At 41.4% G+C, this 15,201-nt stretch overlaps 1 protein-coding gene across 1 annotated transcript in view; it reads left to right on the top strand.

Annotated features, from left to right (window-relative positions):
- Positions 1–15,166, top strand: part of LOC135094449 (uncharacterized) — a 38,705-nt gene extending 23,539 nt beyond the window's left edge. Inside the window, exons 2-7 of the mRNA XM_063994544.1 lie at positions 3,233–3,453; positions 3,692–3,853; positions 4,690–4,937; positions 9,791–9,964; positions 12,517–12,682; positions 14,656–15,166. Of these exons, the coding sequence (XP_063850614.1) occupies positions 3,251–3,453; positions 3,692–3,853; positions 4,690–4,937; positions 9,791–9,964; positions 12,517–12,682; positions 14,656–14,926 (1,224 nt within the window). The 5' untranslated portion in view covers positions 3,233–3,250 and the 3' untranslated portion in view covers positions 14,927–15,166. The remainder of the gene's footprint in view (positions 1–3,232; positions 3,454–3,691; positions 3,854–4,689; positions 4,938–9,790; positions 9,965–12,516; positions 12,683–14,655) is intronic.
- The last annotated feature ends 35 nt before the right edge of the window (positions 15,167–15,201 follow it).

Genomic DNA, 15,201 nt, shown 5'->3' with positions numbered 1-15,201 from the left:
AAATACAGAGTGAGAGAGAAAAAGAGAGAGAGAGAAAAAAAAAAAAAAACACAAAAAACAAATTAGACTATTCAAGCGTATTAATAAAATAGATAAATAAATAGATAACAGTGCAAAAAAAGTCATCATTACCTTGAACTTTTTATAGAGATATGCATGCCAGGAGAAAAGTGAAGAAAAAAAGAAATAAAAAAAACAAAACAAAACAAAACTCAAGCATACTAATAAAGAAATAAGAAAATATATCAATAACAATAACAAAAACATCGTTACCTTGACCTCCGTTTTAATTTGTATGCATGGCTGATAAAACGAAATATAACGAGAGAGAGAGAGAGAGAGAGAGAGAGAGAGAGAGAGAGAGAGAGAGAGAGAGAGAGAGAGAGAGAGAGAGAGAGAGAGAGAGAACAGGTGTCCAACGCATTAAAGTACAGATAATTCAAGTCCCAGAATCTGTAATCCCTCATAAATTACAGTTATGGCTGTAAGAATTAAGGAAGACAAGAACAAGAGAGTAATGAAGGAGAGGGTAAAGAAGAGAAGTAAATGAGGAAGAGGGTGAAGAAAAGAAGGTAAGGAAAGAAAGAGAGAGAGAAGGGAAAGTAGGGAAACGAAAGGAAAGGAGAAAGACGGGGAAGAAATAAAGAAAAAGAAAAGAAAAGAAGATAAGGATATGTTTTCTCACACGTTACTTGCTCGTATCAGGAAATAGATAAATAGATACTTTTGTTATATAGAACAGTAGTGTGTGTGTGTGTGTGTGTGTGTGTGTGTGTGTGTGTGTGTGTGTGTGTGTGTGTGTGTGTCTGTGTAATGTATGAGTAAGAAAAACAAAAGTGGAAATTGTCTGCATCACAGCACAAGAATGATACTAAACACGCTACAAGTAAAAGCAGATATTCAGAAATGCCATCACGGAACACCATACATTTTTTAAAAGAAACCATAGACTTGGGTCAGGATGCATGTACAATAATCGCGCTTCCATAAATATTTCATCTACACTACCTCACCTCACCTGTCCCTGCCCCTTTCCTCCACCGTCACCTCTGTTCTCCCCCATCACCTCAATTATTCCCCTACTCAAGCTCCACCAACACCCTTCCTCACCCATCACCTCTATCCTTCCCTCATCATTTCCTCCACTACTGTTTTTTCTTCCCGTCACCAGCACCTCTCTGCTTTGTCATTGTCTTCTTACTTCTGTCTTCGTCATTGTCATTATCACCCCGTCCCGTTTCTGTCACCATATCCTTTCCTATTTACCATACCCTTGTCTCACCACTATTATCTCTCTCCTGCCCCGTCATCATCACCTCATCCCGACCTCTGTCACTATAGATACGGTTGCCAAAGAGATTCGCGTCTTATTGTAGCTTTAAAAGAAGATTACACAAATATGAGGATGATGGGTGAAAATATTTAGGTAGGCATGTTTTGTACAGGGATTGCCACGTGTAGGCCTGATGGCTTCTTGCTGCATCCAGTGTTTTCTGATGCTTTTATGTGCAAAATCTTTCATGAAAAAAAAAAGAAAAAGAAAAAGGTGTAAAACAACTCTCTTCACAAATTACATTCTCATTTCTTCTCGGCCTTTGTGAAACTCTTGATATAAAACAATTCATTAGTATATACATCAATTCATATTCATTTCATAGATATACAACTTACTGAACTCTGTGACATCATTGGGAACTGTACGTAAATATCTATTAAACAGGAGATTGCAACTTCCTTTATATTCATATATCCAGACACTACTCTCCACGTCTCAGGACATTAATAAGTCTTAGGTCTCTTACGCATGCTCCTCCATCCCTCCTTCCTCCATGTCTCCTCTCAGAACTGCCAGTCATATACACCAGCATAGTCCAGGCAGCTGTGAGGAGCAGAAGAGCGGTGACTCCTCCCATTTCGCGTGTCGCGGTGCTTCTGCGTGTCTTGACTTGCTTCGCAGTACTGGGTATAAATATTCTGTTCTTCGCCCGCACCTCAGTTCATTCGGTGTCCTGTCCTCTTTCTCTTGGCAGTCAGTGGGGATTAGGTTTTCTGTGTCAGCTACCACGTACTGTATTAAATATACAGCATATCGGTGTGTGTGTGTGTGTGTGTGAACATAAGAACATAAGAAATAAGGGAAGCTACAAGAAGCGACCAGGCTTACACGTGGCAGTCCCTGTATGAAACACACCTACCTATTTCCATCTGTTATCCCCATCCATAAACTTGTCTAATCTTCTCTTAAAGCTCTCTAGTGTCCTAGCACTAACTACATGATTACAGAGTCCGTTCCACTCATCTACCACTCTATTTGAGAACCAATTTTTTCCTATCTCCTTCCTAAACCTAAATTTTTCAAGCTTGAACCCGTTATTTCTTGTTCTACCCTGGTTGCTGATCCTAAGAATTTTGCTTACATCTCCCTTGTTATAACCCTTATACCACTTAAAGACTTCTATCAGGTCCCCTCTTAACCTACGTCTCTCTAGAGAATGTAAATTTAACAGCTTCAACCTCGCCTCGTAAGGAATACTCCTCATCCCCTGTATCCTTTTAGTCATTCTCCTCTGTACTGATTCTAATAGACCTATATCTCTCCTGTAATGTGGGGACCAGAACTGCACAGCGTAGTCTAGATGAGGTCTGACCAGCGCCAAGTATAACTTTAATATTACTTCCGGCCTTCTACTTTTAACACTCCTAAAAATGAATCTTAGTACCCTATTTGCCTTGTTTCTGGCTTCTATGCATTGTTTCCCTAGACGGAGTTCAGAGCTAACTATAACTCCTAAATCTTTCTCGTACCCTGTACCTACCAGAGTTTGGTTGTTTAATGTGTACCTATTGTGTGGGTTTCCTCTACCTACGCTAAGCACTTTGCATTTATTGATATTAAATTGCATTTGCCATCTATCCGTCCATTCATTCATTCTATCTAAGTCTGCCTGCAAGGCGATGGCATCCGATTCTGACCTAATTAATCTACCTATCTTTGTGTCATCCGCAAATTTACTAACATCACTACTAATTCCACTATCCAAGTCATTGATATATATTAGAAATAACAATGGCCCTAATACTGAGGTGTGTGTGTGTGTGTGTGTGTGTGTGTGTGTGTGTGTGTGTGTGTGTGTGTGTGTGTGTGTGTGTGTGTGTGTGTGCGCGCGCACTGTAAAAAAAAAAAAAAAATTCTTGTTTCTCCTAAAATATATTTCTTCATTCTCCCTTCCAGCACAAGGAACTGCGTGGAATGTTTGTGTTCCACCCAAACTCCCTGGGCACCTCGAGGCTCTTCCTCCTCGCCGCCGTCATTTGCTTGCAGGGTGAGGCAGTGGGCGGCGCAACGCACCTGGAGGGAGTGGTGAGGCGCGTGGCCCAGCACCACCTGGCGCAATGTTACCTGGTGGTGGTGACGACGGAGGGACGAGCAGCAGACCTTAACCCTGTGGCCAGGTGTGTGTGTGTGTGTGTGTGTGTGATGATTTTAATTTATGTTACTGATAATTAATAGCTTATTGACTTTTAGTAAAACAAAGAAGTTCAGAAAATATTCATTGTGGAACAAATGCTTTTGTAAGTGTAGAGACCAAACTTTGTGTGTGTGTGTGTGTGTGTGTGTGTGTGTGTGTGTGTGTGTGTGTGTGTGTGTGTGTGTGTGTGTGTGTGTGTGTGTAACATGTATCCTATCCAGATCGCTGTGGGGAATGTTTTACCCCTTCCTGTGGGTGGCCGTGGGTGCCGCTCCCGCTCCTGCCTCCGTGGTGCGTGGCCTGCAGGAGAGGGACCCTGGCTTCAGCTGCCGAGCTTTCCTGCTGGATCTGTCACGGCCTGCTGACTCCATGCACCAACTGAAGTGAGTTTGGACACACACACACACACACACACACACACACACACACACACACACACACACACACACACACACACACACATTTCTTTACTGAGTCACAAAATACTCTTGCTTTTCCCAGTATCAGGGCGGCACATCGCGTGGCATGAGGCTGCTGGCAAGTGGGTTAAGTAACATGTTCTCCGGCTGATATTAACGTTGGCATGATCCCGGCTCTTCTTTATGATTACTCTCATGAAACTTACAGAATCAGTAGCGGCGATCTAACACGCACGACTGCATCATGACGAGCCGCAGCGTGCCCTCATGGTCAGTAGCCGAGTAACATACCACATCATTTTCACAGTGTTTATCCCTTTCCGTAATATTGAGTACTCTCATCTAAGAATCTGTAATCTGTTAGTTAGGTTTTGAAAGAGCGTCCAAGAGAATAGACAGGAATATGTTAGAAGAGGATACTGGGGATGGATCTATCCGACAAGAGTAAGAGAAGACAACTTAGGAGAAATTTAATGGATAGAGTGAATGAAGACATGTTTGTAATGTGTGTGACTGAAGAAGGCCCAGAAGAAAGAGAACAGTAGGCGAGAAGATTTAAAACTACTGACAACGACTGTACAGATCGGTGGTGAGTCTGTCTTGCGGCTGCTGCCTGAGTGGTGCCTCGGAGGGACAGGCGGTGATATAAACTGTACTTATGTGTTCATAGACTCATGCCCTGGTCGCCGAGGCAGCTGTGGGAGATAGAGTAATTAGGTTGTTTTTTGGTGTGTGTGTGTGTGTGTGTGTGTGTGTGTGTTTGCGCGCGCGTTGTTCATACATACCTCGTATCTTCACAGGTTCCTGGAGGATACACACTTATATTTATGGCCGGAGACAAGAGTGCTTGGTGTGGGACCGCCCATGCCCACCCCTGCTGACACCCGCGCCCTCCTAACACACCCCGCCCTCCGCAACACTCCACATGTCCTGTACCTCGCTCTCCACGCCCACGACGCTCCGCCGGACGCCCTGAAGTCTGGATTGATGCCCCGGGCGACAGGAGAGAGATGTGACGCGGTGCTGGAGGAGGGAGGGCGAGAGAGAGGTGAGAACTGGAGTAGTGGTGATGGTTGTCTACAGCGAGTCATCTAAATACTCATACAGTTTATTGCTTCCAGTCAGGCATGCATACATTTTTAACTAGCAATAAGATGGTACATGGATTCCCAACAATTCAGACTAGACAGTGTTTGGAAGTTTATAAATATTTTGTGTAGTATTTTATTTTTCATCAGGTGGATAACAATGTATTATTAACCATTAGAAAGAAAGCAGAACAGAAAGCAACACAAGTATCAGCAGCCCAGGGACGTTTTTGCTTTTCACTGTCTTATCTCGGCTACTTTGAGCAGATTAGTGAGAGATATTAGGTTTTCCAAGGGTGTTTTATGACTCTAGTGAGAGTTTAACCAGTACTCTACATCCTCAGTGGTTAAAGGACCGGTGAAGACCTGACTAATCACCTCTGTTGTCCTTGAACGAAGCGATTCAGAATACGTGTTCAGGTTCCTCTCTCACCTGAACACTTAGACGCGCTGCAGAATTACGCGTGGTGTTTATCGGTGCGTTACAGGGAGTATATCACACTAGTACATACTTGAGTGTTGTCATTGTTATTGTCATTGATTCTTTTACTGCTATAGTCGTCTTTTGGTAACATTCGGAGTGGTGTTTGATGATCACTGAAATGCTGTTATGGAATTGTGCGGCGAACATCAACAAGAGGTGGTGATAGTACGTTGTAGGCTTTGCTTATTTGTAGTCAAGCAATATAAACTGTGCAGCGTGTGTTTTCTTTGTGTAAGAGGGGTTCTGGCCAAGGGCAACAAAAAGAATGATAAAACAAGGTCCACTGAAGGTGCCAGTCCCTCAAAAGAGTGCAGTCAAAAAGGATTATCCAAAATATGAGGTGAGGAGAGGTTACTCATCACTCAACCTTCAATCCACTCTCCCCTACTAAGACGAACCGGTCTTGCGCGGGGAGGCGTCACCAGTCGCACCAGTTACGTAGCAGAACCAACACAAGGTGGACTCTCTTTATGCCTTATCAAGAAATGTTAAGGTTGCTTGTATACTGTTTGGATTCTCCCGGTGTCCAGATAAGCTCGCTGATACCATAATGTTGTTCTCCTTATGTCTCATCAAGAAACGTTACCACTTTTTATACTATGGTTTCTCGCAGTATCCAGACTACCCCACGGAGATCATATCGCTACCTAGTAATTTTCTCCCGCTGCGGTTCACGGAGGCGTACTGGGAATAACCACTGTGGGAAACTGGACGGCGTGAAAGCAGGTGCGTGTCACCACTTAGCATAGTTCAGTGACATGCCCTGTCACATCTGTCATTTAGTCACGAAGGTTAAGAAGGGATCTGATAGTCCTTTAAGTGGCATGAGGGACATAACAGGGCTGACATAAGCAAAATTTTTAGGGTCACTGATCAAAATAGAGCAAAATATAATGGATTCACACTTGATGGAGTTAGATTAAAAATAGGAAAAGAGAGAGGAAGAAACTGGCGCTCAAATTAAGTGGCAGATAAACTGAGTAAACTCAGTAATCAGTTTCTGTGCCGAATCCGCTCTGTTGAACGTGTTGCGTCATCCTTATCTCTGAGTTAGGTGAGGCCCGAAGGCTGTGACCCGGACAGTGCTGCCGTAGCGATACATTGGTAAAGTGTTGCAGTAGATAATACTAGTGTCGGGCTGTTGGCAAGTGTGTCTGTTATACTGACTGCAGCTCTCATTACACTGTCATGCATACTTCTCTACTGTAATCCTGTGTGCACGTGAAGACACACACACACACACACACACACACACACACACACACACACACATTCACCTAGTCAGTGGCGTTCGTGTGTGATATGCTGTAATACTCAATCCTAACACCATGACTGGAAATATCTGAGTTTGTAACTTCCTCCAGGTAACTTCCTCACCAGGTTCCCGTTAATACCTTTTCTTACATTTTTTTTCTTTGCTCGTATTCGTAAACACTTTTAGCTCTCATATGACTATTTTCAAAGGCCATGGAAATAGTTACAGTTTTCTTCATATTCTTAAACTCTTTGAACCCTCATAAGGACTATTTTCAAAGGCTACAAAGATGATTAGTTGTTTTTTTCTTTTTTTTTCTTTTGATGGTACATGCCTCTTATTAAACTATCATTATATTCATTAGAACTCTCGAAAACCTCAATAGTTTCCACTAGATCCTATTAATAAGAAAATAAGACATAAACAAAACCACACTTAATTTATTGATATATAATTTTTATATCAATATCCTTTTACTTTTCATGACGCAACATTCTGTTATTTTGAAGGAAAATTTTTAATTGTAAAGTTTTGTTGATTTTATTTTACAGGTTCGGACCTAAAAAAAAATCTGGTTATAGAGATATGCTCTTTACTTAAAGGAGAACCATTGTGTATATGTAAAATATTCTTTTGAGTTATCAGGAGTGGTGCTTAAATAGTAATTATATTTCACTTTTTAGAAGAAATTAAGACAATAAAAAACATGATTTATTGATTGATATATACTTTTTATATCAATATTCTTCTTCTACTTTCCATGACTTAAGCATCTATATTCTCCGAGGAAAATCTTCAACTCTAAAAAAAATTGGATTTTTTTTTTTACAGGTCCGAACCTCAATTAAAAAAAAAGAAATGAAAAATTTTCAATATCAAAATTTCTATCTGATTATAGGGACATGTTCCTTACTTAAAGAAGAGCCATTGTATACCTGTAAAATATTGTTTCAAATTCTTAGGAGTGGCGTGTAGATATTAACCATGTCGTCTCTCATTAGCACTATTCATAAAAGCCACAGAGGTGATTAGTTGGCTTCTTCTTAACGATGTTTTCCCTATTGATGGTAAAGAATCCTTATTAAACTATCAGTATACCCATGGAAACCCTCTCGTAAAGCTATGTCAGCTCTCCTAAAGAGTGCTTTCAAAGTCGAGTTATTACGATGGCTTTTCCCTTTGATGGTGCAGAATCCTTATCTAACTATCAGTATACTCATGAAAACTCCCGAAAAACCTCAATAATTTTCACTAGAGTCGTTAACTTTAGATAACGCCGAAACGTTTGAAAATACATACCTTATTTTACGATCTGTTTAAGTCCGATCCTGGCTCACGGCAGTAGCTTTGTGGGAGAAGTACCGCTCTCTCGTAACGCTAACCAGCACCTTATAACCTCCTTCTTACAGCCCCATAACCTGATCAGTCACCAATGTCTTAGAAGCACTGCACAATACCACCATGACCCACAACCTCTCTCCTTTGCATGACTCTATGTAATTTAACTCCGTCTAGAGCAAGTCACTGACATAAAGGGCGTCAAGCGTGGCGTTCTGTCCACACCGCCTGGCTCTTGCAACACGCAGCGTGGCAAGAAGTAACACCAATCACCACGGCGCGCACTTAGAATCCCTGTATGTGCATAGGATCCCCAGATTATAGTGCACAGGATCCTCACTTTATAAGCACACATGTAAGTACTATGGCATGTTTTATTGCTTAGAGGAACCGTTTTAGGATGTATTTATTTCATTTCATTTTTTATACTCGTTGTGTCATTTTCGTCCATTTAAAAATATGCCCCGTATTCAGAAAAAAACTTTGCTCTCTCATCACGACTATTCTCAAAGGCCAGAGAAATAATTTGTGAGGTTCTCAAGAGTGTTTCTCCGGTTAGTAACGTAGAAATATTGTTAAACTTGTCACTTGAATCATAAAAAAAATAAAATAAATAAAAAACCGCGTAATTTCTGCTAGAGCTTTTTAAATGTAGCGGAGGTGCGGCGCAGAAGTGTTTCATAATATGGTCCTGTGTTACAATGAATATATATTGGACCAAGTTCTGAGATGTGGTATAAAAATGTCTCTGTGATTGTGTGATCAGTACACTTCCATCTGTCTGTCTGTGTGTAGGGACCGTAAAGATAGCAAGGTTTATTCTCTGGTGTGGAGTTGAGGTGGCGGAATGTGGAGGTTGGCAGGAGTGACAGAGTATTGCAATGGATGGCGGGCCTGGGAGAGTTGATGTATATGTGAAATTGCGGAAATAGTGGTTGTGTGTTGCGTTATTGATTTGTTATTATTGTTATTGTCATTATTGTTATTATTATTATTATTATTATTATTATTATTATTATTATTATTATTATTATTATCATTATCTCCGTCATTCATATCCCCTCATTTCTTCACATACACACCCTCTCTCTCTCTCTCTCTCTCTCTCTCTCTCTCTCTCTCTCTCTCTCTCTCTCTCTCTCTCTCTCTCTCTCTCTCTCTCTCTCTCTCTCTCTCTCTCTCTCTCTTTTGGACAACACAACGTATGATAATAATAATGATAATAATAATAATAATAATAATAATAATAATAATAATAATAATAATAATAATAATAATAATAGTAAGAAGGTTAAACAATTATAAAGAAGAGAAAAATCCAATCTTGTCTAAATCAACTTGGCTCCGAGACACCAAAAAGTAAACCACGGTATAATTAAAGCAACACCTTCCCTCACACTTGACTTTGCTTCACCACGGTGCGTGTCTGCCAACGAGACGGCGGCGAGTGTAAGCGAGGCAGCAGCGTGGCGGTCACCCTCCTAGCCTTCGTGACTCACATAGCACCCTCACACACTTACACACACACACTCGCCAGCACCTGCCCTTACATATAACGGAAGCTCAAATTGACACCAGCGTTCCAGTGGCGGGAAGAAAAATATTAAAAACCCGGAAAAAAATAAGGTTAATTGGCTTCAGGATCCTCAAATACACGGTAACTGTGTTGTGTGGAGCGGCAGGTGTTTGCAGGTGACACAGATTGCGCGTCAGGTGTCTCTGCTCCTCCCCCTCAGGTGTTCCCGCGGGGGCTTGTGGTGAGGGAGGGAGTGTGAAGGTGTTCCGCCGATGCCTCTACTGCCTGGCTGGTGAGGTGGATGTGCTCCTGGTGACCCGATGGCGTGCTGGTGGTGCTGGCGGTGGTGGCGGTGGTGGTGGTGGTGGTGGATCTTCTGTAGATCTTTTTCCTGGTGAGTATTTATTGATTTTTTTTTTGTTTGGTTGGTTGGTTTTTGTTGTTGTTGTTGTTGTTGTTGTTATTGTTGTTGTTGTCGATTTCTTCTTCTTTTTCTTCTTCCCCTCTCTGTTGTTGTTGTTGTTGTTGTTGTTGTTGTTGTTGTTGTTGTTGTTGTTGTAATTAAGTAATGTTAACTATATTATTCATTGAACACACACACACACACACACACACACACACACACACACACACACACACACACACACACACACACACACACACACACACACACACACACACACACACACACACACATGATACACCTACCTAAGTTCCCCTCACGCCTGAATGGATGATATACAGGTGGGAGTATTCGAAGTTTAAAGGTGCTGGAGGATGAAAGATGTCATTATGTTATATATCATCTTACAAAGCAAAGATTTTAAGTTAGAGGTTAGGGTCACCGGTGATACAGTTATGGTGGCAGTTAGGTCAGGGTAGTTAGTTAGGTGATTATCTTAATTGTGGATGCCATAATACCTTATTTTTCTAGTAATTCAGTTGGTTAGTAAGGTAGTCAGGCAGCTGCTTAATTGCTTTATTATTACTTCATTGTTGATGTAGGTGATGGTGATGGTGAGGGTGAAATGTTATGGCGTATTAGATTAGTGTGTGTGTGTGTGTGTGTGTGTGTGTGTGTGTGTGTGTTAGATGTTACACTCGTCTCCTTGTGAATTATTTACGGAGGAACTGACACGCAATACTCAGTAATGAAAGAGACTTGGTGTGTGTGTGTGTGTGTGTGTGTGTGTGTGTGTGTGTGTGTGTGTGTGTGTGTGTGTGTGTGTGTGTGTGTGTGTTCTCTCTACGTCGGAGAGAATTATTAAGGATAGATTTGCACGAACGCTTAAAAAAAACGTACCCTGCTTTGTGTGAATGATGTCAATACACATTCCACTTATTTGTCACTATTTGTTTGTGAAGGTTTATTAAGTATTTACACATATTTGTTTATTTATCGCCTGTATGCCCACAAGTAATTTAACAAAAGCTATTAATTAACATAAATTAGACTCTGAGGAAAGGTAAGAACGTTGATAAAGAACCTAATTTGGATATGTGTACAGATTCATAACTTTGTCAAACTCCTATTATTAGGAGTTTTCCTACTCGTATTCCTGACCGTCTTGGAGATACGCCCAACATTCTTGACCTTTTCCTAACCTCTAATCCTGCTTATGCTGTTACCCTCTCTTCTCCGTTGTGCTCTTCCGATCACAATCTTATATCAGTATCTTGTCCTATTGCTCCAATCCCTCCTCAGGATTCCCCCTAGCAGAGGTTTTGCCTCTGCTAGTTGGGGGACCTGAGGAGGTATTTTGCTGATTTTCCTTGGAATGACTGCTGCTTCCGTGACAGAGACCCGTCTTCGTGTGCCGAGCGCATAACAGAGGTGACAGTGTCTGGCATGGAGGCGTACATTCCTCAATCTTTTTCTCGACCTAAACCTTCCAAATCTTGATTTAACATAGCCTTTTCTCATGCTATACATGATAGAGAGGTGATCCACAAAAGATACTTAAGACTTCCATCACCAGAATCACATTCACTTTATATTTCTGCCCGTAACCATGCCGAGTGTGTTCTCCAACTAGCCTCTCCACTAGTGAGGTTCCACTCATACTACTCTTCTAGACAGGGTGGAATCAAAAGCTTTTCGTCTCATCAACTCTTCTCCTCTAACTGACTGTCTTCAGCTTCTTTCTCATCGCCGCAATGTTGCATCTCTAGCTGTCTTCTACCGCTATTTTCATGCTAACTACTCTTCTGATCTTGCTAACTGCATGCCTCTCCTTCCCCCCGCGGCCTCGCTGCTCAAGACTCTCTTTCTCTCATCCCTATTCTGTCCACGTCTCCAATATAAGAGTTCACCAGTATTCTCAGTCATTCATCCCTTTCTTTGATAAACTCTGAAACTCCCTGCCTACTTCTGTATTTCCACCTTCCTATGACTTGAACTCCTTCAAGAGGGAAATTTCAAGACACTTATCCTTCAATTTTTGACTACCGCTTCGGACCCTATTCGGGGACCGGCATTTCAGTGGGCTTTTTTTTGTTATTAGATTTTTGTTATCCTTGGCCGCTGTCCCTCCTTCATAGGAAGAAGAAAAAAACAAAAAATCGGGTGGTTAGGTTACGGAGATTCACCGCATTTCACAAAGTCTACGGGGAGCGATTGCCAAAGTTCTTTTAGTCTACGGGGAATTTTTATCGCGTTTCATTTTGGTTACAAGGGATGTTTGGGGTATTTTATGAAGTCTGTTGGAAGTGTTTGCTGCGTTTCATTCTCTCTCTCTCTCTCTCTCTCTCTCTCTCTCTCTCTCTCTCTCTCTCTCTCTCTCTCTCTCTCTCTCTCTCTCTCTCTCTCTCTCTCTCTCTCTCTCTCTCTCTCTCTCTCTCTCTCTCACTCACACACATTTTCCTCCTCCTCCTCCTCCTCCTCCTCCTCCTCCTTCGTACCACCACCACCACCACCACCACCCTTTTACTTCTCTCACCCACCAGATGAGTTCGGAAACCTTGCTGGCCACCGGTTCCGGATCGTGTCGATGGACTGGTACCCGTTCCTTTCCTTCCGCCGAGATTCCAACGCCTCGGCCACCACCGTCACGCCCCTGGACTCCCTTGACTTCAGGATGCTCTCAGCCGTCTCCAGCGTCCTCAACTTCACGTGCGTGGGTAGGAGCCCGGGTAGTGTCGTGCAGGGTAGATGGGTATTGGTAGATAGAGTGGTGTATGTATGTAGTTGTGTTCAGGTAGATAGACACGTAAATAGTGAGACAGGCAGATGGACAGACAGATAGACAGACAAAGATTATGTTTTGCACTTGTATATGTGTCAGGTTTAAACAGGTATACTGACACATATGTACACGCGCGCACACACACACACACACACACACACACACACACACACACACACACACACACACACACATGCACTATTTTAATCAGGAAATCTGCTAAATATTTGCTTAATTATTCCATATTTGGCATCATTTTTCTTCCTCCTCCTCTCCCTCCTCTGCCAATATTCTTGCATCATCCCTGGCAGTGAAGTTAATACCAGCTGTAGTATTTATTGAAAGCAGAGAAAGAAAAAAATACCATGATAAGAAAAAAATATCTGAAAGTTCGTCTGGTGGCCATCAAAAGCTCAACGCCTCATTAAAAAGAAACTGAAAAAAATGAGAGAGAAAGAGAAAGAATGGAGCGAGGAGAAAAATTAGTGTCTTGAAATATGTATTTCTTGACACGTGTTCTTGAAACCACAGCCACCACCACCACCACCACCACCACCACCACCACCTCAGTAGTAGTAGTAGTAGAGAAGCAGCAGTCGCAATAGTAGTAGTAGAAAGTGGTGGTAGTAATAGTAGTAGTAGTAGTAGTAGTAGTTGTGGTAGTGGTGGTGGTGGTAATAGTAAAGTTCATAGTAATATTAGCACCAATAGTATTAGAAGAAACGTTATTATTATTATCATCATCATTATTACTATTATTAATATTATTATTATTGTTATTATTATTATTATTATTATTATTATTATTATTATTATTATTATTATTATTATTATTATTATTATTATTATCATTATTATTATTATTGTTATTATTATCATTTTTATTATTATCGTTATTATTATTATTATTAGTAGTAGTAGTAGTAGTAACAGCAGCAGCAGAAGCAACAGCAGCAGCAGCAGTAGCAGCAGCAGCAACAATAACAGTAGCAGTAGTAACAGTATACCGGTGACAGCACCACACTAAACACCACCATGACTTGTTTGACCCCAGAGGTTAGGCAAACGTGTAGTGGCTGAGTGAAGGCCCCAGATGGTAGCGGCGGTATGCACGAGCCACTCTGCCTCCACCTCCTTCCTCCACTTAAGCCTAACAATCAAGGTTTACAAGACGTGCCTCTGCATTCCCCGCATGTTGATAAAAAGAGTGACAGGAACAGATGAGGGCGCGGGGCTGGAAGCTGATCCGGAACATTACTTTTAATAGTCTCAAGGAAGAAGGGAAGGAGGAAGAGAACGTGTTATTTTCTTTGTATTTTAGTTCGTGTCTTTGTTATTTCGTTAATGTATCCTTTTTCTGTTTTTCTGTTTTTTTTTTTTTTTTTTTTGGTGAAACTTCTGGTTGTGTGAAAAGAGAATAGTTTACGATTGTCTATGTTGTTTTGTTGTTACTGTACTATACTACTACTACTACTACTACTACTACTACTACTACTACTACTACTACTACTACTACTACTACTACTACTACTACTACTACTACTAGTACTACTGTTATTATTATTATTTTTTTTTTTTATTATCACTATTATTATGTGCGTTACAATATTCTCTTTCACCACATGGGCAATCAGCCGAGCCATTATTTATATTTACTCTGTCAGTCGATCAATAAATCCATCAGTCAGTCAGCGAGTCGGTCAGTTAGTCAGTCAATCTGTTAATCAATCAGTCATTTATTCATTCAGTCAGTCAATAATTCTGTCAGTCAGTCAATCAATTATTCATTCATTCATTCATTCAGTCAGTCAGTCAGTCAGTCAGTCAGTCAGTCACTCACTCACTCATTCAATCACTCACCACCATCACTACTACAAATATCCACTTCTCCCTCCTTCAGGTATGAGATGCGGGTGCCGTGGGACAACCAGTGGGGCGTGTCGCAGGAGAACGGCAACTGGACGGGCACGGTGGGGACGTTGCAGCACCACGGGGCGGACTTCTCCATGCTGTTGTCCTGGCTGCCCTCGCGCATGGCTGTGGTCGACTACTCCCGCGTTTACATTTCGGAACCCCTGGTCATCGTCACGCGCAAGCCCGGCCCGCTTCCACAGATCTTCGCCCTCGTCAGACCCTTCCCAGGTGGCTTGAGTGTTATCTCCCTTCTATAGAGATAGATTGATTGATGGATAGATAGATAGATGGTTTATTGATCAAGAAAGTTTCATAGCAAAAATTATATATAACATTGTCTTGACTTTGAAATTTTGCTGTTTGTACATTGAGTAACATTCCCCTTCTAGATAGATAAATAGATAGACAGTTTGTTGATCAATAAAATTACGTACAAGTAATAATATATGATATTTTGTCTTGATTTTCAAAGAATTTTACTATTTGTACATTGGCAACCTTACTGTTTGCACAATAAGTAACTTCGTTCTTC

Source organism: Scylla paramamosain, chromosome 3 (assembly GCF_035594125.1).
Source record: "Scylla paramamosain isolate STU-SP2022 chromosome 3, ASM3559412v1, whole genome shotgun sequence".
In the NCBI taxonomy this organism is placed as follows: domain Eukaryota; kingdom Metazoa; phylum Arthropoda; class Malacostraca; order Decapoda; family Portunidae; genus Scylla; species Scylla paramamosain.
The sequence above is the reverse complement of the archived record's forward strand: the minus strand, read 5'-3'. Positions and strand labels throughout refer to the sequence as shown.